This window comes from Rhinolophus sinicus, chromosome 14 (genome assembly GCF_057876585.1).
Source record: "Rhinolophus sinicus isolate RSI-liver-muscle chromosome 14, RSI-T2T, whole genome shotgun sequence".
Taxonomy (NCBI): domain Eukaryota; kingdom Metazoa; phylum Chordata; class Mammalia; order Chiroptera; family Rhinolophidae; genus Rhinolophus; species Rhinolophus sinicus.
This window is the reverse complement of record NC_142514.1, coordinates 167,277,588-167,301,705: the sequence shown is the minus strand read 5'-3', so window position 1 is coordinate 167,301,705 and position 24,118 is coordinate 167,277,588. Positions and strand designations below refer to the sequence as shown.

General features: G+C 44.3%; 2 protein-coding genes across 6 annotated transcripts in view; one reads left to right on the top strand and one right to left on the bottom strand.

The window, feature by feature from the left end:
* PRR5L (proline rich 5 like) overlaps positions 1-3,174 on the bottom strand; it is a 129,704-nt gene extending 126,530 nt beyond the window's left edge. For 3 of the 4 annotated variants that reach the window (XM_019738570.3, XM_074336218.2, XM_019738571.3), the window contains exon 1: positions 2,999-3,174. The gene's annotated coding sequence lies outside the window, so the exon portion shown is untranslated. Of the gene's footprint in view, positions 1-2,771; positions 2,792-2,998 lie in introns of those variants that run through there. The other variant, XM_074336220.2, reaches the window with a different exon arrangement.
* Positions 3,175-8,872: 5,698 nt separating this feature from the next.
* COMMD9 (COMM domain containing 9) lies at positions 8,873-19,521 on the top strand. 2 transcript variants are annotated; one of them, XM_019738615.3, is made up of 6 exons: positions 8,873-9,030; positions 13,231-13,356; positions 15,178-15,317; positions 16,626-16,660; positions 17,540-17,643; positions 18,702-19,521. In XM_019738615.3, exons 1-6 carry the CDS (start codon positions 8,908-8,910, stop codon positions 18,840-18,842), a joined length of 669 nt encoding a protein of 222 aa, XP_019594174.3. In that variant the 5' UTR covers positions 8,873-8,907; the 3' UTR covers positions 18,843-19,521. The 2 variants fall into 2 exon arrangements, with proteins under 2 accessions (XP_019594174.3, XP_019594173.3); XM_019738614.3 differs by having other exon boundaries at positions 15,157-15,317.
* Positions 19,522-24,118: the final 4,597 nt, after the last annotated feature.

Sequence of the window (24,118 nt, the reverse complement as noted above, 5' to 3'; positions counted from 1 at the left end):
TGCCTCGAATAGGGTTTTCCAAATACAGTAAGTCTTTTTTATGCACTTCTACAAAAAAAGATGCTCCTAGGTCATTATTCCACTAAGTTATACAAGGGGAGGGGCTGGGGTTTCAGGCAGAGCTCCCATTGGTGCACGGAGCTCCTCACACTGTACCTGAGAAGGTTTCTGACATCAGCCTGGCACCAGCCCCTGTGTTACAACTGCAGCACAGGTCAGAATGTAACCGCTTTCCCTTTTTAATATTCTGATCAGAAGGAAATTTTTACCAGCACAGAACAAAATCCAGCAGGCTAAAGCTCTCATAACCCTGGTGGTGAAGGCCTAGAAGAGTGACGGTGAAGTGAATGAAAGTCAGAATCTCGACTGCCATTCCCCCTGCTAGTTGAACAATCTATCTTGAGTGATTCCTTAAGCTTTCTGCGCTCCAGAGTCTTCTCCTTTGGCTGTACGTGGGTATTATCTTTCTCACAGGAGTCTCCATGAAAACTAAATGAGATGCTGCATGCACAGCAGGACGGAAAAACGTTTTTAGTCTCAGGTTGTGCTGAAGCCACAAGACATTAGATGCCACATTCCAAACGGAGTGTGACACCATCGTGAGAACTTAAGAAAGAAAATGGTTTCCCCTTTATTGGATCACTTCCAATCCACAAGGGAGGGTTGGATGAGGAAGACAGTGGGAGAGGAGAGGAGGAGTTTTGCAGTGACCACTAGACGCTCTGCAAGTTCCAACTTCCCGCTCCTTACTCCCCAAGAGTGAGCTCAAAGGTTCTGTATCCCGGGAGCTTGGCCATCACCGAGGGCTGATGTCTGAATCATGCCTGAGAAACCCACAATACGGGGTGGCCAGCTGGAGCGAGGGGGAGTGGTGCCGCTGGATTTGCCAGGGTACTGGAGGATTTTCCACAAGCCAGAGGTGTGCAACAGGCAAACTTGTGGATCCTTTGGAGTGGGAATTCTTCCACAGAAAGACTCTGACTGCACAGCTATGGCTGATGTGTGGGCCCCGCCTCCCCCCACCAACTTTGAATGTTGAAGCCTTAACACCCAGCACCTCAGGATGCGACTGTGATTGGAGATAAGGCTTTAAAGAGGTGATATGTTCAAACTAGGCCCTTAAGATGGGCTCTAGTTCAGTGTCCTTAGAAGAAGAGGGGATTTGGACCCACAGAAAGACACCAGCCGAGCCCACACAGAGCAAAAGACCATATGCGAACACAGGAAGAAGGCGTCACCTGTAAGCCAAGGCAGGGCTTTGGAAGAAACCAACCCTGCCTGCGTCCTGAGCTCGAACTTTTAGCTTCCAGAACTGTGAGAAAATACATGTGTGTTGTTTAAGGCACCTAGTTGGTGATATTTGTTATAGAGCCCTAGCAAACTAATATAGCACCGTTCAGATGTCGGGGGACTGAGGAAAGAGTCTTAAGCAACCACCTTCAAGGGACTGGCAGTTCAGAAATCCCCAAAGATGAGGAAAGAAGGTAGTCACTGAAGAATCCTCACAATTGTGCCAAGAGGTAAAGAATCAGGTTTAAATACCCACCAGGCATAGCCAGTGAGATGCCAGCTTACGACAGTATCTACCAAGTAAGAACTTCTGCTCCCTTTCTTTCTCTGCTCTCTCTCCTCCCCTCCTCTCCCAGACAAGGGTCCAAATCCTCAGTGAGCCAGATGGAAGCATAAAGTGGGAAGTGAGAGACTCACTGCGGACTGCCTTTCCCAGCTCCAGGCCCCAGTTGGAGGAGGAAGAGGAGTCTCCACTTGAAACGAAGTTTGAAGGTCTGGGTTATTCCACAGACCTGGAAATATCAGTTGCTAAACTGAGACAGTGTTGGAATGAGAAACACAGCCCGAAGAGTCATGAACCAGCCTTAATTTTCATCCCTGGGCAATGAAAGAGTGTGGTTCCATTGACAAAATTTAGGGGCAGTGATAGGTAAAAATAAAGTTGAACCTTATGAATCCTGTTTATTTAACATACGTCCTCCTACATATGTGGCAACTTAGCCCAGTCTCTGTCCAAATAAATGATGGCATTCCTTGAGCAATTATTATCGTTCCAAACTCCTTCCCTGTCACCATCGAGCAATTCCATCTTCTTCGAGCAAGACAAAAGCTAACGACAACAGACAAACCATTTAAGAGCAGCTGCATTCCTCAAGCTGCAACCCATGGTACAGATGTTCTCTGAAGCCAGAGACAAAACACCACCCTCCATCTCTAGTGAGCCAGACAAGGAGACTAACTGAAACCAGCCACGGGGCTGGGAGGGCTTTAGATTCACATAAAGCCTGAGAGCCCTGAGCTCAAATTCTGGCTCTCACTTGACAGTTGTGTGACCCTGAGCAAGTTTCTTAACTTCTCTGTACTTCAAATTCCTCATCTACAAAATGGAGATAATAAAAGCACCCATCCAATATGGTTACTATGTGAGATAAATGAGGAAATAGGTGGAAACACTTAGAATATTGCCTGGCAGAGGACTCAATACTCATAATTATCATTATATATCACAGCCTCTCAAAGTGAAACCTTGTGATGAACTTGGTTTCTTGTAAAGAACCTTACACAAGGAGCATGGTGATGAAAAGCACAGATTCTTAAACCAGGCTGCCTGGGTTTGAATCAAGCAAGAATGGGAAGCACGTTGTATAGTAAGATACAATATAGTAAGATACATAAGTAATATGTATACAGATACAGTACATACAGGAAGAGCTTAATAATAGCAGCTATTATTAATGAAACAATCATCTCAATTAACTCACATGGGGCCTGAGGTTTCTGGTCACCAAAGGACATCAGAGGCATTGAATAGGGGTCAGGCAGCATGACCTCGGTTGCTTTTGTTTGTTCATTTGTTTAGCAGAAGGCAGTGGCTCTCAAGCACACAGAATGTCCTAAACCCAGAAACCCATTCTCCTGGTGCGGGACCCTCAGCCACTGCCTCCAGCGCCCCCTCCCTGCCAACAGCTATCAGCCTCTCTCCTGTTACCTGATTTGGTTCCTTCTTCCAGGGCAGGTCCCACCTCGCAGGGGAGAGGTGAAGCCCCTCGACCTTCCAGCCTCCTGACATGGTAACGCTTCAATAGCCCCAGCTCTCTTTGGGCCTGGCTCTCCACTCAGTTCCCACTGATCCTTTTCCTAAGGACTGGCGGAAAAGATGACAAGCTGATATACCTTCCCCCACCCCACGCAGGAAATAATTGTTTCGCCGATTCCAGAACTGACAAAACAAGTGTAACATTGGAGAAAGCAGAGGAAGGTGCCATTCAAGGCCATTGTTACAGCCTCCTCTCTGTGTATGAAGGGGAACAATGGGGCCCTGTGTGTGTGAGAACAATGCTGTGTGTTATCAGCCACTCCTGGGGACGGGAGGATGAGAAACGAGGCCACCATGCCCTCCTGGGTCTGAAGCGCTCTGGAGTGCGGGAGTCATAGCCACCAGGCCGGTCAGAGCTGGGCGAGGAACTGGACGCCCAGCCCATGGTGTTCTGCAATGGGAGCGGGGGACACCTCCTCAGGGGTGTCCTCTCCCTCTCCCCTTCTCCAATCAGCTTTCAGAGACTCATTGAGAGTTAGAACTGAAGAGAATCACAGGTATCATTTCTCCAAACACGTATATCATCTACTCCAACTCTTGGTTTTAATGAGGGGGCACCTGGCTGGGACCAACCCCCAGCCATGAAGCATATTAGCAGCCGTTGGAAAGGCCAAACGAACTATTACATAGTAGCATCCATTGAAACTGCATCATGGACCAGACACTATATTATGTATGAACAAACTCACACAATGACCTCATTTGCTCCTGCCTTCGAATCCTGGCTCTGCCACTAATTACCCATGGACTGTGAGCAAGTTTTTTCTGTGACCGTTCGTTTTCCCACCTGTAAATGGGGATTATTTGGGTTATTGTGAGTGTAAATGAGTTAAAACATGCAAAACTCTTAGAACAGTACTTGGCCCATAAAAATCACTCAAGAAGCATGAGCGACCAATGAGATGTCCACATTACCCCGACAATTTGCTTAGACTCATGAGGAGATGGTGTGGAGAGGGCTGGAAACCCAGAACCCCAAATCCCCAAATTCAGCCTTGCTGCCCACTTTGGTGTAAGTTTACCCCATTAGGTCCCTGAGGGAAGTGGCACTAACAAACACTCACAGGGAGAAGGCAGGTGACAAATGTATGGAGAGGGTCAACTGTGGCACAACAGAGACTTGTGAGGACATGGGGAATCTGAGAGTCGATGGCAGTCTTCAGGGGTCAGCCAGGACTCAGTTCCAGCCACACGCTGCAATGTGGAAAGATAGGAACAGCATGGCTAGGCCAGCTAATTTGTAAAAAAAAAAAAACAAAAAAACCCAGAAATTTGGATTTTTATGTCCCAATTTTTAAACATTGTGTTAACTCAAACATTGTTGGTACAGAGTTAACCCCAAATCATGCAGCTTGTGATGCCTGATCTGGACACAGGTGACATTTCCAAGCCAGTGTATGTCCCCAATTTGCCTGCAGTCTACCATGAGCAGATCAGGTCACTTCAAAGCCACTCCTTGGCTTAGAGAAGGTAGCATAAGACGAGAAACACAGAGCAGCCCCTCATCCCTGGATGGTTCCTCATCTTAGTCCATGAATGGGGGTGAGGAAAAGGGAAACCAGGGAAATGAAGGGGACGCTCCCCGAAGGACCACAGGACCCATGGCCTAATCCGCCTCCTTCAGACATTCCTCTGATAAAGAAGGTAACCAGGACTTCGGTGCCCATAATCCTTAATGAACCTAAGTGACAAAATGTGCTTGCTATGCAAACGCCACTCCAAACCAAGATTGCTCAGAATGAGACACCACTTCACACCCGCTGCGATGGCTATAATCAAAAAGACATAATAATAAGTGTTGGTGAGGATATGGAGAAATTAGAACCCTCGTACAATGCTGATGGGAACGTAAAATGGTGTGACCACTTTGGGAAACATTCTGGCAGTTCCTCAAAATGTTAAACACAGAGTTACTATATGACCCAACAATTTAACTCCTGGGTATATACCGCAATAGAAATGAAAACATAAATTTACACCAAAACTTGTTCAAAAGTGTTCATAGTAGCATTCATTATTCATGAGAGCCAGATATCCAGCCTATCAACAGATGAATGGATAAACAAAATGTGGTATAACCAAATAAAGGAAATTATTTATCAATCAAGAGGAATGAAGTACTGATACATGATACAATGTGGACAGACCTTGAAAATACTAGGTTAAGTGGGATAAACCAATAAAAAAACCACATACCACATTATTCCATTTACATGAAATGTCCAGAATGGGCTAATCTACACAGACAAGAAGTAGGTTAGTGGTTGCCTAGGGCTGGAGTGTGATAAAGAGAGTTGGGGAGATGCCGGCTACAGGGTGTGGTGTTTCTTTTGGGGCTAGTAAGTATGTTCTAAAATTACTGTGGTGATGGGTACACAATTCTGTGAATATAGTAAAATCCATTGAATTGTACACTTTGAGTAAATTGTATATGTGAATTACGTCTCAGTAAAGTCATTACCAAAAAAGAACCCCCAAAACTTAGATTGCTGCCCTTAATCACCTTCTATTAAAAATTCTGCATCCACATCACTCTCTTCACATCAGCTCCACTTGAGAAGACAGGACAAGCATTCTACATGGATGTTTTTCCTCAAAGGCTCAGGGTTCATACGAGGGTGACTCACTGGCGTGGTTTGCCCAGGGCTGTCCCAGTGTTAGCACTGAAAGTCCTGGATCCCAGGAAATCCCTCATTCCTAGGAAAACTGAGGTGGGAGGTGGTTGGTCACCCTAGTGCAAAGCTTTTCCCATAGCACAGGAAAGCTCTGCCCTTTAGTGCTGCCAGTGGCTAGAACAAAGTCACCAGATAAATAATCCTTCCTCTTTTGGGTATAAGTCTTCCTTGAGGTCCTTCTAAAGGTCAAAAGATATTTTAATCATTTTTGTTCCCATTTTACAGATGAGGAAACAGGTTCAGAGACATGAAACAACTTGCCAGAAGTACACAGGAGCCGGGAATTGAACCTGAGTTTTTCCAAAGCCCAAGTTACCACTTCTACCCATCATATTATCCTCACCATACCACTGGGTTGACTGATTACACTTGACCCCTCGGGAAGGTAGTCAGACATCCAGACAGAGGAAGTATGAATTTTTAGCTACGTAAAGACAAGGAGACATGTACAGCTTGGTGGTTAACAGCATAGACTGTGGAGTCAGACTGCTCAAGTTTGAATATGGGCTCTGCTACTACTTAGCTGTGTGACCTGGGGCAAGTTACTTAACTTCCCTGTGACTCAGATTTTCCATATGTAAAATGGGAAAATAATAGTTTTGTGTGTGTGTGTGTGTGTATCACGTGGGAGTGTTATGAGAGGTAAATAAATCAATAAATGTGTAAGAGGCTTAGAATGGAGGCTGGCAAGTAGCAAGTTTATTAAATAAATGAAAGCAAGCACAAATTCATATACCCAGTATTGAAAAGAAATCAGATTAGGCCTAAGAAAAACTGGGCAGGGGGACCAAATTATAGAAATGAACTCTAACATTCTGTTCTGTTCCTTCCCATAAAAGTGTTTATGTTTAGGAATTGCTGGAAGCTCCCCAGACTATAGGAAAACCTTTAAAAGCAACATGGTAGTGGCAACTTGGCAAGCCTTGCAAAAATGGGATGACACGCTGCAGGCTTGAGGCTCGGCCTGGCAGACTGGAGCCCAAGGGATCCTCTCATATAGCTGCCCACGAGGGCAAAGAGAGCTGGTATCCTCCCACTGGGGTTGCACCTAGTACTCAGCTCTGCTTTCCGAAACAGGTGTGATCAACATCATTTTACACATGTGCAAACAGGCTCAGAGAAGTTCAAGAATTTATTCAAGGTATGGCTAATAACGTATGCAGTTAGGTTGAACTCTGAAGTCCCTCTGCGTTATTGCCTCCATGTATTAGTTATTATTGCTGCGTAACAAATTGCCTCAAAACTTAGTAGCTTAAAACAACAAATATTTATAATCCTACAGTTTTGAAGTTCAGATATCCAGGAGTGGCTTACCCGGGTGGTTCGGGCACAGACTCTCTCATGAGGTTATAGTCAAGATGTTGGCGAAGGTTACAGTCATCTCAAGGCTGTACTGGGGCTGGAGAATCTGCTTCTAAACTCAGTAATGAGGTTTCTAGAAGACCTTAGTTTCTTGCTGGGTATGGATCAGAGGCGTCACTTCTTTGCTTCATGGGCCTCTTCAGAGGACTGCATACAACATGGCAGCTTGCTTTCCCCAGAGCAAGAGACTCAAGAAAAAGAGAGCCAGTACACTAGAGAGCACCAAGGAGCTGCAATCTTTTATAACTAATCCCGGTAGTGACATACCATCACTTCTGCCATCTGCTTTTGGTCACACAGACCAATCTTGGCACAGTGTGGATGCGAGGATGTGACTACCTGGAGGCCGGGATCATTGGGGGCCATCTTGAAAGCTGGTGACGACGACACTGCTCATCTTTCTAAAGGAAGGCAAGAAAGCACAGTCCTGCAAATGATAAGGCACTGTCCCCACAAAAAAAGTCACAGAAATTAATCTTAGTCTGAGCACTTTGTGGATATGGTTCAAAATCAATTCACTCAAAGCACTGGGCTGGCCCCTATGAATACAGGAAGGAGTTAAACCCAAAGCTTACAGTGGTTTATGGCAGAAAACAAGAATCAAGCCATATGGCTCCTTGGAGAAGAGACGAGGGAAAGGCTACAAAAGAGAGGGGGACACAGGACTCCAGGACAATGTGGTTCTCAAATGTTTTAGTCCAGGTATGGGTTCATCCTCAGACAACCTGGGATTATTTTCCTGGGCTGGAACAACACCCTCACAGAAAATAGGAGAGAAGGGAGTAGATGGCAGAGGAACAAACATCCTTAGCAGCTTCCAATTTCTGGAATTTCACAATTAGACAGTCTTTCTTTAGCTTGAAATCAGAACATGTTTTGAGCCAAATTCTGCTAAGGAAGTGGGTTTAGGAAATGAAAGAGCCAAGCAGATACTAAAGGTGGATAAGAGAAATGCCAGAGGCTGTGGGCTTGGGGTGCAGAGGAGAGTTGGTTCCTTAAAAACCAGGTTCCAGGACGCTACCATTTCAGCCTGTTTTTAAGGTAGCACCTCTGAGCCCTGGGCAAATCAGATTCCTGTACTGCCCACCCAAAAGCAGTTGTCACATTCACTGTAACTACCTTGTTGAATAAATAATTTCCATGAACCACCCCCGCTATAGGTGTACTAGGAACCTCGTAGGGAATACCTTTCATTCGATTCCTTCCCTCCCTACCTCTCCCAAACACTTCCTCACCTGCTCTTTCAAACAAGACATCCCCTAGGACTACAGGAAAGTAACCCCAAAACCCTAAGTGATTCAGTTTACCCACCTGGACAAGGCAAATGATACCAGATCCTATCTACCCCGTACAGAAGGAAACTAGAACGTGAAAGAAATTTTACATTCTTCGAGATGGGGAAGGGGGGATAAATTCCAAGAATTCCGATATGCACAGCCACATTTTAATTCCAAGCATCCAGGTACACTGATCACTCCTGAACAGCTATGTTTCCAAGGTGACTGCCAATGCAGGGGCATTCCTCAAATCAGCCATCCCATCCACTTGGGTCAAAGGAAAAATCAGAGTTTCCCCGATCTGGTAAGTAAACAAGCCGAGTTTTCCTCCCTCGAAAACCATCCTGCGTCCGCATCCTCCCTATCCCACCACCTTCGAGTCGCCTGGCTGGGCCACCCAGCCAGCTCGCCCTACTTGGCTCCTCCCCATTCCGCAGCACCACAAGAGAGGCAGCTCCCGCCACCCTGAAGAACTACAGCCCCCAGCATGCCCCGCGGCGGCCATCAGGACCACGTGACAGCGCTTCTCCCAGGGAAGCGATCACATGACCCGAGGAAGATGGCTGCGTTGACAGCAGAAAACTTTGCTGCGCTCCAGAGCCTGCTGAAGGTAAATTGGAGGGGCTGCGACCATGTGAGACGGGCCCTTGTCCCTGGGATTTTAGGCGGAACAGGAATTGGGAATAAACGGACCTTGATTTGGAGCCACGATTCTGCCACTACCTTTCTGTGTGGTCCCGGGCAAGTCGTTGCGCAGGATTTACCTTAAACCTGTATGTCAATGAGGGGAGAGTTGACATCTTTAGTGTGTTGAATCTTCCAATCCATGATTATGATATGTCTCTCCATTTATTTAGATCTTTGATTTCTTTCATGTATGTTGTATAATTTTCAGCATGCAAGTCTTGTATGTTTTGAAGATTTCTTGTTTCAAGCAATTGCAAATGATGTTGTATTTTTAATTCCAGTGTCCACTTGTTCCTTGCATATATAGAAATACAACTGATTTTTGTATGTTTATCTTGTATCTGCTAACTTGCTGAACTCACTTATTCTACTTATTTTTGTACATTCCGTGGGACTTTCTGCATAGACAATCATGTTATCTGAAAATAGGGACAGTTTTATTTCTTCCTTTCAGATCTGTATACCTTTTTTTTTTCTTGTCTTATTTCAATGGCTAGAATTTTCAGCACTACATTGAATACGAGTGGTGAAAGCAGACATCTTACCTTATTCCCAACGTTAGTCTTTCACCATTAAGCATAATGTTATCTCTAGGCTTATTGTAGATGTTCTTTCAAGTTAAAGAAGTTCCCCTCTGTTCCTATATTCATGAGAGTTTTCATCAAGAGTGGATGTTGAGTTTTGTCAACTGCTTTCCCTGACTTGATTGATATTATGTGATTTTCTTCTTGAGGCTATTAATATGATGGATTACATAGATTTTCAAATATTGAACTAACCTCACATCCCTGGAATAAATTCAATCTGGTTGTAGTGAATAACCAATCCCTTTTATATATTGCTGAGTTCTATTTGCTAATATTTTGTTAAGGGGTTTGGCATCTATTTTTATGAGGGATATTGGTCTGTAGTTTTGTTTGTATAATCTGTCTGATTTTGGTATCAGGGTGATATTAGCTTTATGAAATAAATTGGGAAATGTTCCCTCCTCTTCTGTTTTGTAGAAAAGATTGTGTAGAATGAGTTAATTCTTTCTTTAAACGTTTGTTAGAATTGTCCAGTAAAACTGTCTGGGCTTAGACATTTCTTTTTTGGGGAGTTCTAAAGTTATGAATTCAATTTCCTTAGTAGTTGTAGGGCTATTCAAATTATCAGTTTCATATTGGAAGAGCTATGGCAGGTTGTTGTTTTTGAGGAATTGATCAATTTCATTTAAACTGTCAAATTTATGTGTATAGAGTTATTTTCTTATTTTTCTTTTGAAATCTGTGGAGTCTGTAGTGATATGTGCCCTGTTTTGTTCTTGATACTGGTAATTTGTGTCCCCTGTCTCTTAAAAAAAAATTAAAGTTTATTGGGGTGACAATTGTTAGTAAAGTTACACAGATTTCAGGTGTACAATTCTGTAATACATCATCTATAGCTCACATTGTGTGTGTCCCCTCTCTTTTTAACTTTTTCAATCTTGGTAAAGGTTTGTCAATTTTAGTGATGTTTTTAAAGAACCAGTTCTATGTTCCATTGATTTCTCTTTTATTCTGTTTTCAGTTTCATTGATTTTTGCTCTTTATTTTTTTCCTTCCTCCTTTTGGTTTATTATGCCCTTTTTCTAGGTTTCTGAGGTGGGAGCTTAGATTATTGATTTGAGACTTTTCCTCTTTTCTAATAAATGTATTTAATGCTGTACGTTTTCCTCTCAACCCTGCCTTGGCTATGTCCCAAAAATTTTGGTATGTTGTTTTTCATTTTCATTCATTCAGTGTAATTTTTAAAATTTTCTTTGAGACTTCGTCTTTGATCTGTGGATTATTTAGAAGTGTGTTGTTTAAATTTGGAAGTGTTTGGACATTTTCTTGTCACCTTTATGTTATTGATTTATGGTTTGATTCCATGTAGTCATTGAGAACACACTCTGTGTGATTTCCATTGTTTGCAATTTGTTGAGGTTGTTTTATGGCCCAGAATATGATCTTTCTTGATATATGTTCAGTGGGCACTTGAAAAGAATATATATTCTGCTGCTACTGGGTAGTGTTTCATAAATGTCAATGAGATTGATTGATCGTGTTGTTGAGTTCTTCGTGTCCTCGTTGAACATCTGTCTAGTTGTTCTGTCAGTTGTTGAAAGAGATGTTGAAATCTCCAACTCTCTTTGTGGATTGGTCGATTTTTCCTTTCAGTTCTATTTGTTTTTTGCTTCACATATTTTGCAGCTCTCTTGCTGGGTGCATACACATTTAGGATGTCTTCTTGGTAAATAGAACCTTATATCATTATATTATAACGCTCCTCTCTGTCTCTGGTAGTTTTCTTTGCTGTGAAATCTTTATCTGATATTAATGTAACCACTCTTGCTTTCCCTTGATTAATGTTTGCATGATATATCAGTTTCCATCATTTTACTTTTATTCTATCATTGTATTGAAGGGAGCTTCTTGTAGACAGCATTTGATTGGTCATACTTTTTAACACACTCTGCCAATTTCTGTCTTTTAATTGATATATTTACACCATTTACAACTAGTGTAATTATTGATATGTTAGAGCTTCAGTCTGCCATTTTATTTTTTTGTTTCCTGTCTGTTCTCTTACTTTTTTTGTTTCTTTTTTCTTTTCCACCTTTCCTGTGGATTATTTGAACAATTTTTAGAATTCCATTTTGATTTATCTGTAGTTTTTTAAAATGCATTTCTTTTTATAACCTTTTTAGTGATTTCTCTAGTTATTAAATTTATATACATAACTTATTACAGTCTATCAGTGTCATCAATTTACCAATTAGAGTGAAGTATAGAAATTTTATCTCCCTTTACATCCCTTTACTTCGCTCATTTATAATATAATTGCCTTAAACATTTCCTTTACATACACTTAGAGCCACATCAGGCAGTGGTATAATTTTTTTTCAACTTTCAAGTAGAATTTAGACAAGAGGAGAAGGAAAGCCTGTTGTGTTTACCCATATTTTTACTTCTCGTGTTCTTTCTTTGTGACATTCCAAGATTTATTTTGTTTTCTTTCTGTTAAAAGAACTTCTTCTAGCCATTCTTTTTAAAATGATTTTTATTATTATAAAATATAACTAACATACAATATTATGTTAGTTTTAGGTGTACACAGTAGTTATTCAACATTTATATACCTAAAGTCTTTCAGCCATTCCTTTAGAGTAGGTCTTGTGACAAATTTTCTTTATCTTTCATCTGAGACTGTCTTGATTTCCTCTTCATTCCTGAAAGATATTTTGTTGGGTGTCGGAATCCAGGTTGACAGTTCTTTTCTTTTAGCACCTGAAAAATAATTGTGTCACTTCCTTTTTGACTCCATGGTTTCTGATGTGAAATCTGCTGTCATTCTAATTGGTTTTCCCTTATGGATAAGATATCGTTTCTTTCGTTGCTTTCAATTTTTTTTTTCTTAAAGACTTTTTTTCTTCTCAAGATTAGCCTTACTAATACCACAAGGTGGTGGGACTTGGTACTGTCTGGCAGGGAGCTCCCTACTTGGTCCCAGCTCCCTACTTAGTCTTTGATACCACTTCGGCAGGGGTATTAGGACACCTCATTACAGCCTCACAAGGGTGGGAGTTTAGGCTTCCCACGCATCCTTTGCTGACATGGGTGAGGATAGGGTCACAGTTCTTTCTGTGATTTCTTGCTAGAGGAGAGCAGTTACTGTCTAAGGTTTTGCATTTGCTAGGCTGCCCCTCTCTTGGTCCTTTGGTTAGAGAGATCAGGTATTTGTTAGAGCTTTTTTCTTTCTGCACCCATTGGGTTGCCCTCTTCTTCAGCTCCAAGTCTGGGACATATGAACAAAAAGAAAACCCAGGGAACTCACCGCCCTGTCATTCCTTGGTTGTGAAGTCCACAGTAGGTCTGTCTTTTCCCCTCACCACTTCAGAGTCATCTTAGGTCTGTTTTCTGTCTAGCGCCCAGGGATGTGTGTTGTGCTAAACAAGAAAAATAAGGAAAAGTACTTCTCCATCTTCCCAGAAATGGAAATGTCCTATGCACCTTTAAATTTTGATTCTGAAAGGCGTCACATCATTACTGAGACAATATTATGTTCTAAAACATGTATTTTCAGTGTCTTTTTTTTTTCCCATCTGCGAATTAATTTATAGGCCTCCTCGAAAGATGTTGTCAGACAGCTATGCCAAGAGAGTTTTTCCACTTCAGCCCTTGGCTCGAGAAAACTCCTGGATATTACATGTTCCAGCTTGTCGGTGACCCAGGAGGAGGCAGAGCAAGTAAGTGTGCTCAGAAATGACCTTTGGCCACTGGATTCTCAACTCATTAGTCTCTTTCTTGACCTCCCAGTCGTTGCTGTGTCCAAGGAAATTTTTCCCCTGAAATGTCTGTTGACATTATAGCAAACTTAAAATAGATTTTTTTTTAAATGTTAGTGAACTTAAAAACTGTTGTCTTTGAACCTTTACTTCCTTGTGGTAAGTGAGTCATGGCTGAGAGAGCCATACCCAGAGTCAGAGCCCCTGGCCATTTCCTTTGCAGACTTGTTATCTAGACACTGTGGCCAAAAGCCAACCTTTTTTACGATTTTCTTTCTCAACCTGTAACTTAGCGATGCTGATAAATTGTTGGCTGGATCGCTTGGGCAGACTTTCCAGGGATCACAGGGCAGACATTCCCAGGTCCGCGTACTGCTGGGGAGGACGCCCTGCTGGGCCTCACCTGATCTCAGCCGATGGCCAAGAGGGAGAGTCAAGTGTCTCAAATTCTGGAGCACTCACAGCCGGACCTTCCCAGGGCCGTTGTGGTTCCAAAATAGGAGTTTAGCCAAACCGCCCTAAGCTGTTGCTGCTGATTATATTATATCATATTATTATATTATATTATATTATATTATATTATATTATATTATATTATATTATATTATATTATTCTATTTAATCTGAAGTTTTGTTCATTGAAGTCATTGTAGAAGAGCAAAAGATAGAAGTAAAATTATGGAAGTGAGCTGGAGACTTAGTTTGGGTTCCCCAAAAGTAGACCCTGAGGCAAAGACTTGGTTGCAGATCGTTATTTGGGAGGTGATTCTAGAAAGCACAAAAGAGAGAGTAGGGAAAATCAAACGGAGAGAGACAAGCTGGTAAAAGGGAATGTTAATGAGCGGTTACTGCTGTGGGCAACTGGAGCTCACTCTTGGGACCTTGTAAGAAACCATGTGAAACACACCCCAGCCTGTCCCCTGGAGGGCAGAGAGGTTGGGGCATCCACTAACATCCCCTCACCTCTGGGCTGCGCCTGTCTGTAGCTGAGCAACCTCCAATGGCATCAGAGAAAGGCCTAAAGCAGAGAAAGTTACCTTCAGAGAATCTTCTTGGCATTGTTATATTCACAAGACAGCCACAGCCACACTGGACTGCAGATTAACTGGGAAGGACATAGGGTGGAAGACAGGGTCATAGCAGGGCAGCGCCAGGCACTTCTTCTACAGGGAGAGTCCACACAGCCAGGCTGGAGTTGTTCGTTCTCTTTATCCTCCCAGGTGACAGCCTAGGGGCAAGGCCATGACACTTCTGCCATCCTGGATTCAGCACCCCAACCCCGCAGGGCCAGTATCTCTGGTAGCAATTCAATAAGCAGTTGCAGGTTCTGGCATGGAGCGTGCAGCCACTCTTAGGGAAGCCCAAAGCTGTGGGCCCCCTGGGGGTCTGTGCAGTCCTTGCGGTCCAGAAGTAGTGGACCAATGCAGTGTTGCCTAGTAACGCAGCTGACTTCCCACTTCTCTTGGGTTACCAGGGGCTAGAAAGTTAACTGAAGGTTAGATTCTGTGCCGAAGAAAAGGGGATTTATTAACTCTACCCACAAGCAGAGTTTCTGGCAGGTTGACAGCTTCCTATGGCAGGTGGCTGCATCTATCTTCTAAAGCAACAGGTGAGCTTAGAAGCAGGCCAGCGCACGTGGGCATCAGCATCGGCGACAGGCCTCCGGACTCGGGACTCCGTTGAATGACTGTGGCAGTGTGTGGCAGGCAGGGGGTACAGCCCTGTCCCCTGCCCTCTGCCCCACTTCTCCTCACCACCCAGGGCTCCCCATCTGTCCTGCAGCTACTCCAGGCTCTGCACCGCCTCACCAGGCTGGCGGCATTCCGTGACCTGTCCTCTGCCGAGGCGATTCTGGCTCTCTTTCCTGAAAATTTCCACCAAAACCTCAAAAACCTGCTGACAAAAATCATCCTGGAACACGTGTAAGTGCTCACTTCTTAGAGTCCTTGTGATACTTACATTTTTTATTCCTGTCCTAGAAATAGTATGTTCATTCTTGAAAAGCAAACACAGGAAAACCACCCAGATGGCTAGCAGTATTAATTCCTTCCTGGGGCGCCTTTTGAGACTTGGTTACTTTTTCCATTTACACATACAGAGAGGATTGTTTTTAACACAATGGGATCCTGCTATTTTATAACTTGCTTGTTTTCAGTTAACAGTATTAACATTCATGGTATTTCAGGTTAATAAATATTTACCTTCAATATTATTAATGGCTAACCATGCTCCATTATATGAAGAAATTCTGTATAATTAAGAAACTCCCAAGTGTTGGACATGTAGGCTATTGGCCATTTTCACTTCAGTGAACAATTTGTCATACAAACTTTGTTCACCTGCTTAATTATTTCCTTACTGGGTTAAAGGCAATGGACGTATTGAGGCTTCTGCTTTATATTATCAAGTTGACCATCAGAAAGGTTGCACCAACTATTTTTACACCAGTAGAACACGAGTGTGCCATTCTTCCCAAACCTTCACCAGTACTGATGGAATTTGTTTTACATTTTTTCCCAGTTTCACAAGTGGCAAATGGTACCTCATATTAATTTATATATCTTTGCTACCAGTGATGTCCCATATGTTTTTTTATGTTTATTGGTCATTTTTATTTCTTTTGTGAGTTATCTGTATATTTTCTTGTCCAGGAAAATCCTTATAAACACATACAATTTAATCAGAATTGGTTAACTGTTGGCTAGCAGCAGGCTTGAACAGACACTGGTACAATAACAGATAATGCCTAGGTACAAAGGATTTTGTTGTTCATTAAGATACTTTCTCATACATGACCATGTTTGATTCTGACTCTGTTTGGCATCTCACTATGATGTTTGCTATAGCATTAGACAGGTCTATTTGGGTGTATTTTGCATAAAAAGCAATGCATTGTGTAGTAGCTGCTCAATAAAAAGAGACTTGGTTGGTCTGTGTTTTGTCTCTGAGAATGATAGCACAGTAGGATTACAGTGCACTGAGCCTTTTTCCACCCTAAGCTGTGAAAACCATCTAAGAGCACTTGTGGCCTTAACATCACTGAGCTTTACAACACAAACAAACAGCTGCTCATTGAAGCTAGCCATTCCTATGTCCTTTCCTGTCAGGTGATTACAGGCTTGAAGAGCACAGAGAGGGCAAAGGCTCAGGTCCTCAGGCCTCTCATTATCAGAAGACTTAATTGTCATCCCCTTTCTATCATTTTTACCTCATCTTTCCCTCTTAAACAGATCTACTTGGAGAACTGAAGCCCAAGCAAATCTGAGTGAGTACCAAGTAATCTGCCTTTTCCTCCTTTCTCCTCCTTCCCCGCCCCAGCTCTTTATCTGACAAATGGCCAGAGTTTTTACCAAAAATCAAAGTGACTCAACCTGATGACCCTAAATCAAACAGTGTATGTTGGTTTTCTTTTTAATTCCACTTTTTAATTTTTTTTCTGATTATAAACTTAATAGAATATAGGCATGTTGTTAAAAAAAAAAAACCAAACAAAAAACACACACACATATATATACCAGAAAGTGAAATACTTAAAATAATTATATTTCCATTGGGTAAAAACCATAACTGAAATTAGTTCGAAAGATTGAATAGAAGTGGATGTTTAATAAATGGTCATGAAACTTACTCTGAGCCTGTCACTGTGCTGAAGATTTGTACCTGCATTAACTCATTTACTCTTCCCCACAACCCTGGGAACTGGACTAAGATTATCCCCATTTTACAGATCAGGAAACAGAGGCTCAGAGGTTAAACAAGTGGGAGAACCCATCTTTCAGCCAAGTCTATCTCAAACAAAAACTCTTTCCACTATTGTTGAAGCTACACATTTCCTTAGACTCAGACCATAACCTCAGCTTCTCTGCTTCGTGTCATTTCTCATTCTGTCCTGACATCTGAGGGCTAGGTGTTCAGACAGAAGTCTGGAGATGCTCCCCACCGTGAACATTACTATGTGCAGCTGGCACGGAGCAGTGGTGAGGCCTGTGACTTGCTGGGGTCTTGGACCCCATCTGTGTGCCTCAGAGACTTACTGTCGGATCAGATGCACTGCACAGGTACAGCCCTTAGAGCTGCCTGTCACAGAATAACGGCTTGGTAAAGTGGGCGGCCTGAGCTCTGAGTGCAGCTGTCCCCTCCACAGTCTCCCTGCCACGCCTGGTCGACCTGGACTGGAGAGTGGACATCAAAACGGCCTCAGACAGCATCAGCCGCATGGCTGTGCCCACCTGCCTGCTGCAGCTGAAGGTACGTCCGCTGTCATCCCCACCAGGAGGAAAGGGGGGGCAGTGGTGACTCGGCACCCCTGTGGGCCATCGAAACTACCAGTCTCCAACGCTTAGGGATCTCTAACCCCATAAATGAAAACAATTAAAGCACCCCCCCATGCAGTATTTATGTGCAAATTGTATGTGTCCTACTGTATTAACATATTGTAGACATAATAAAACATCTACCAAAAGTAGAAATTTTAAAATGATAAGATACACACAAAACATAAATTTTTAAAGCAATTTGCTGATACCTAAAGGTTACCTTGCAGACCTACAGGAAAGTTTAAGAGTGTGCATTCAGATTTCAAATTGCCTTCTTGATAATTTTGGTATAGTATAGCCAACTGCTTGTCAGCACGATCACTCTGTCACTTGTAACGTGCCAGACTGAGCGCCTGTCAGCAGCTGGAGAAGAGTCAGTTCTTCATTTTCTCGTTCTCACACTCTTTGCCTCATTGGTGTTACCTTCACTTTACAGCTCTTTTCAGGGATCTTTTCAAGCCACATATCTATTTGAAGATTTGTTTAGTTAAAACGAGGTAATGTAATGCTGCATTTACTTAGACACCCAGAAACTCAACACCTACAAGAACATGAAAATGTAAGGGTGCCTCTAACAACTAAGTTTAAATATTACTAAAACTCACTTTTTAAAAAAGATACAAATAAATATAAGTAGAAGATGTGATGTTTTCCCGGCATCCCAATGGATGTATATAGCCCTACAGCCTCCTGCGTAACTTACCAATATGAATACATGTAATGTTGTCTCACTGAGAGTTAGGGGGTCAGACCCTTGGCTCTCTGATCTGCCCTGAGCACTCCTTGCACATGGAGACTGAGCCCAGCCTCTTGAGACATCCCCTTCCCTCTCCCAGTTGCTAAATGACTCCAGGGCTAGGACCGCCGGTAACTTGTGAGCAAAGAGCCTCTCGTCAGAGGTTCCCCAGAACGGGGTAGGAAAGGCTCACCTACAGGGCGGTAGGAGAAGAGGCAGGCAGCTTTGACTTCTGGACCGTGTTCTCTTTTCAGATCCAGGAAGATCCTAGTCTGTGTGGGGACAAACCCTCCGTCTCAGCTGTCACCATGGAGCTGAGCAAGGAAACTCTGGACACTATGTTAGATGGGCTGGGCCGCATCCGAGACCAGCTTTCTGCCGTGGCCAACAAATGAGCCCAGCCAGCTCCCAGCCCCCCTGCCCTGCCCCAGCTGCTCGTCAGTGATAGAGCGCCTCCCAGCACCAGGCGGCCTGCCCTTGGCAGCGGCAGCCACAACTGACCACAGGCGGGATGATGTGGACCGAGGGGGCACTGCCATCCAGAAGGGAGGAAGCACCAGGCTGTTCTCCTCACTCATCTTTTTTCTCTTTCCGAAGCTGGTGAGCAAAGTCTCCATCTTTGAAAGGCTCCTGTGTACGACTTCATTCCCGCTGTGGCAGTGTGAGGCAGATTTGCTTCATCAGCTGCCTCTGCATGACTGATTGGAGGATTCAGGCCCAAATTGTAGAGCTTCTAATAAGTTCCTTTCCAGCATTAGCTCTCATTAGTGCCTTTCCAGCCCGCAACGCATGGTGGGAATTAGGTGGGTGATGGCAGCAGCCCCTGCTTCCCTGCCAGAGAAGCTGGGCAGAGCCTCGGAGCGGGGCCAGCACAGTGTGGCCCACCCTGCCCTAAGTCGGGGGCCTTCCCAAGCTCCCTCAGCCCTACTGGACCACCTTCCAGCACAGGAAGTCTGAAATGGGGGCTGACCCCCTTCTTTGTGAAGCTGGGGACCCCTTCCTTGATATAGTGCAGCTACTCCAGGGTGAAGAAGTGGGAGTGATTGGAAATAAATAACGGTTCAGAAAACTGCATGATTCTGGTCACGCTTCTCGTAGCTTCTGTCCTTAGCCTGAGTTGATTGCCTTAGGCTAGTGGTGCCTGTCATTTGTGAAGATGAGCCCAACTTCCTAATTTCCAGCTAAGCCCATGACCATGGTGTGACCTGGAACCAGGCATGTGACCCTACCCCTCCCCTGTGTTTGTCACATGGAGCCAAAGACAGCAAGGTTGACAGTATGTGCTTGTCACAAGAGCTATGATGAAAGCCTAACCAAATGAGATCATTGTCACATGCCTGACGTGTCAGGGACTCAGTGTATAAGGCTTTTCCCCTCATTATCCAGATCACCCCAGTAGCAACAGCTGCAGCTGCTGTCTGAGTGCTTTCAGCTTCTCGCGTGGTGTGTGCAGGTGGGTGGGAGGAGGGATGGAGGAGAACCCTGGGTTAGGACGGCCTCGAGTCAGCCAGCTCTACTTCCCAGTGGTAAGGTGCTGGACCGCTAAGCCTCAATCCTACCCCCTCCACATTTTTAAAAAATGAGGATAGTAATATTACCTACTCTATGGGACTTCTGTGAAGATTAAGTGATACAACGTCCCTAAAAGCACTTAGCACTGTTACTGCAAATAGGAAAGGCTCAATAATGTTAGTGTTGATTATTAATGGGAAGGAAAGGGGAAAGCTCTCTACATTCATCGTTTCCGTCTATAACAGGGTTGGTGTGAGAATGTTACTATCCTCCCTTTGTCGATGAGGAAATCAGCTCATTGAGGTTGAGTCACCTGCTGGTAAATGGCCTCATTAGGACGTGGGCCCAGATTTCTCCCGTTTTTTCTACCACACAAGACTGCAAGGATTGTGGAGTTCTGTGCCTTCCGCTCCACTTAGGGAATACTGGAACTGCCGTAGAGATGAGAAATCTGTCCACTTGGTGACACCAGGAAAGTCAAGGGAAAAAAATCCAAGCTCCTCTTTGGGAGCTCATGGAAGCTGAGCTACCTTCTTTTACAATGGCAGTTCTTAACCCTTTCGGGGCCGAACCCATTGAGAATCTGATGAGTGGTGTGGATCGTTTCTGCAGGAAATGAACATTCCATTTCCTGCACTCAGTGACAAGAGTTCATGGACCCTGGAAGGCGGCCCACTATTCCAGGTTGAGAGCCTTGTCATGAATTCATCCCCCTCTGTTTTTCTTCCACTCCCTATGACCCACAAAGATCTTCAAATCCCGTTCTCTGAGCCTCCATAAAACAACGAACTTGAAGCAGGGAGCCTAGAGTAGCTGTCTGGACAGTTGGACATTCCTTTAGCCAGAGCCACCTGAACAGAACCTCTGGGTAGATGACATCTAGAGGGCATTCAGTGACCGGAAAATTCAATACATGTTTGCTGCCCTTCACCTCACATGCCCATTAGAAGGGTTTGTTTCCCACCGTTAAGGGGGATGGATTGTAGATACCATATTTCTGGTTGGCCTGACCCTGCCTCAGAAACACCCAGCTTCTACCTGTTGATCTCAAAGGGATTTCTTTCATTCAGGGCTTGTCTGGTTTCCCAGGAGCACTTTGTGTGATGAGCATATCCACACCCTGGCCTCCCTCCCTTAGGGAGTGCGGCTTGGGTGTCCCAGCTCCATGCACAAAAGGGCACTGATAGATCTTGGTGGAGACTGTGTTCCTGGCTGCCCAGCGCTTTGCCCCCACGCGTCCACAGTGGTCAGTCCCGAGCAGAGTGCGTGTGCGACATGTACATTCCTAAGATTGTACATGACCCAAGTTGGGCCAATATGAGTCTTCCCTAAAACTTTGTTGTTGTTTTTTCTGCTGGAATCAGCAGCAAACACCAACTCCTGCCTCTGGGCTCTGGTAGTGAAGCCAGGAGGCTTGAGTCCATGTCCTGTACCCACAGGAAGTCCATGTGCAGGAGAGGTGAGCCCAGAGAAAAGCGGAACCAGAGGTTGGGAAGAGGATGAGAAAATTCAGTGCAACTGATGCCCACCCCAGTGTCCCTAATGTATCCGTCAGCATGGTCCAGGTTTGTGTTAGAAATGTACCCAGGATTTGTTGTAATCAGGAATGGTAAGACACACAGAAATGCTTGTCATGAGGAAGAGGTTTATACTCATGGATCCCTAGAAACAGGAGGCACGGCAAGTCACAAAGGGCCACATGGGGAAAGACCAGGTTGGTCAGGAGGCAGAGAGGGCGAGGCCACCGCAGGCCCCGAGCCTTTCAATGGCTTTCCACAGGCAGGAATGGGCGCAGCAGGTAGGTAGCTGAGTCAGCTTAGAATCGGCTCCTGTGAGTGCCCGGCAGGCACTGGGCTGCAGGAGTGGTCCCTAGTCCAGGCAGGGACAGCAGTGGCTTGGAGTGTGCATTTGATAAAAGACATAGTTGGGCGTGTGGCTGTAGATGGGTTGGTTTGCAATTCAAAGGTGCCCTCTCAGGGAAGTTGTTTGCTATCATTAGGAATTGGCTAGCCCTAGGAGGGGCAGTCTCTCCAGGATCAAGAACCCCAAATGCCAGAGCATCAAGAATACAGAAAATAAGACAGTACGTATAGTTAATATAAGCTGTGCTGCAGTAACAAGCAACCCCAAGGGTGCAGTGACTTTTAACACAACGAAAGTTTGCTTTTGCTGCACAGCCAGTGAAGTCTGGGGAGGGGGCAAGTGCTCTGCTCACCATGGTCCTAAGAGGCCCAGGGTGATGGAAACCATCTCAGCATGTGCCTCCACAGTCATCCAGACAGGACGAGGGAATGTGGCACATTGCACCCTGGCTCTCAAAGCTTTGGCTCAGAAGTGACAGGCAAGTCACATGGTCATGGCCAACTTTAAAAAGGGCAGAGAACATCACTCCGACTGTGTATCAGAAAGGAAGAGAAATGATATTTGCGATTTGCTATGGTAACTACTGTCTATCACGATCTGAAACAAAAGATTCATTTTTTGCCTAAGCTAGTGTGGGGACAGAGTCCCTGAGAGCAGTTTCCAGGCTCTCGGCCTCACATGGAAAGGTGCTGGCTCGGTTATTAGATGGCCATCAGCTGTAATCAGATATCAGATGGCCATCTGCTGTGGCTGGGTGGCCATCAGCTGTTACCGGTTAGTTATTAGCCACTGATATAACTGCCATGGCTACGCTGGGGGATTGGTGCGTTGAGAAGCGGATTGCATCTAGCAAGTGGGTTGGTTGGCAGAGAAGCGGACGGCAGATTGCGGATCATGTGGCTCCTGCTTCCTGTGTCTCCAATCCAGCCGCCAGCAAGAATATAGTGGTATGACTCCCCTATCTACGGCTCCGTTGGTGTTCCTTTTTGGCCTCACCATACCCTATGTTCTTGTGTGGGGAGTGGGACCAAATTAGCACGACACTAGTTTGCACATCTAAGCAAAAGAATTGAGTAACAACATGCATTCCCTCTCCGTATCTTCTCACAATAAACATTTTCACCTGTGTGGCACTTCATTTGAAGTATTTTTCAGCTATCTTACTGCCTTTTCACTTCAACTCCCTGAGATCAGTATTCAAGTATTTGTGCATCCACTAATCAAGTATTTGTGCATTTTACTGAGGAAAAGCTCAGAGAGGTCCAGAGCGGAGTTGGAACTTGAATCTGAGTCTTTACATTGAAAGGCTGGTGGTTTCTCCATTCTTCCCTCAATTTAGGGAAAAGAAAACTTGTGACTCTTCACAGACAGCCAAAGCTTTCCCTTCATCTGGTGACTTCCAGCTCCCCCTCGTCCGTCCTGCCGCACCACGTCTATCTGGGTCATCTTCTCCCTCCTTTGCCTCACTTTTCTGGTGATTTTCAGGGCCAAAGACATTGACGTAAGAAACAGACATTTGGGTCTTTCCCACACCAGCCAGTTCTCTAAACACACACAGTGGGCACCACATCCAGTGGCCATTAGTCAAGCTCTGTGGTCTGATATTTACAAATTTCCAGGAAGTCTGGCGCAAAAGGCGCTCCGTCATTTTGTTCAGTACGCGGAGATGTTATCAGAAATGAGAGAGCGTTTTTATTACTTTTTAAATTTATATAAATATGTGTGTGTGTATATATATATATATTTATCTGGAAACCATTGGCTACCTGGCATTTTGAAAGTTTTCCAGTGGTTGAACATTTACAAGAACTATTTGAACCTGTAACCGCTGACTTCCAAATACTGATAATTCCTGAACATTCTCTTACCTGCATGACATTGACTTTTGTACAACTTCCTTCTTTCATGCTCACATTTCTATGGTTTAATTGTCCTTTTTACACCTACTTTAAGAAGAGGAAAAAAAAAAAGATATCCTAACAGTATTCCCTGGTTGGTGCCAGAGGACCCTAACCTCCCAGGAGAGAGAACCATTTTTTGTTTGAGGACATGTCAAGAGCTCAGAAAGGGAAGTCTGAGAAGCTGAGTTTCTATTAGCCCTGGGCTCTTCGGAAAGACTCTGATGGGCTTTTATGCCTTATCTGTAAGTGGAGATAAGATAGCTTTATCTTGTATCATAAATTTACAGTAATCTGTGAAGTAGAGCCCTTGGCTGAAGAATGGGAGGGTCGTGGCTACTGGTGTCAATGTTGCACTAGCCATATGGCCATAAACAGATACCACCCAGTGAAGTACA

Coding starts and splice junctions, on each gene's coding strand:
- COMMD9 (XM_019738614.3), top strand. CDS start 8,908: ATGCCCCGCGGCGGCCATCAGGACCACGTGACAGCGCTTCTCCCAGGG. Junction 9,031..13,230: donor CGCTCCAGAGCCTGCTGAAG/GTAAATTGGAGG, acceptor ATTAATTTATAG/GCCTCCTCGAAAGATGTTGT. Junction 16,661..17,539: donor TGAAGCCCAAGCAAATCTGA/GTGAGTACCAAG, acceptor TCCCCTCCACAG/TCTCCCTGCCACGCCTGGTC.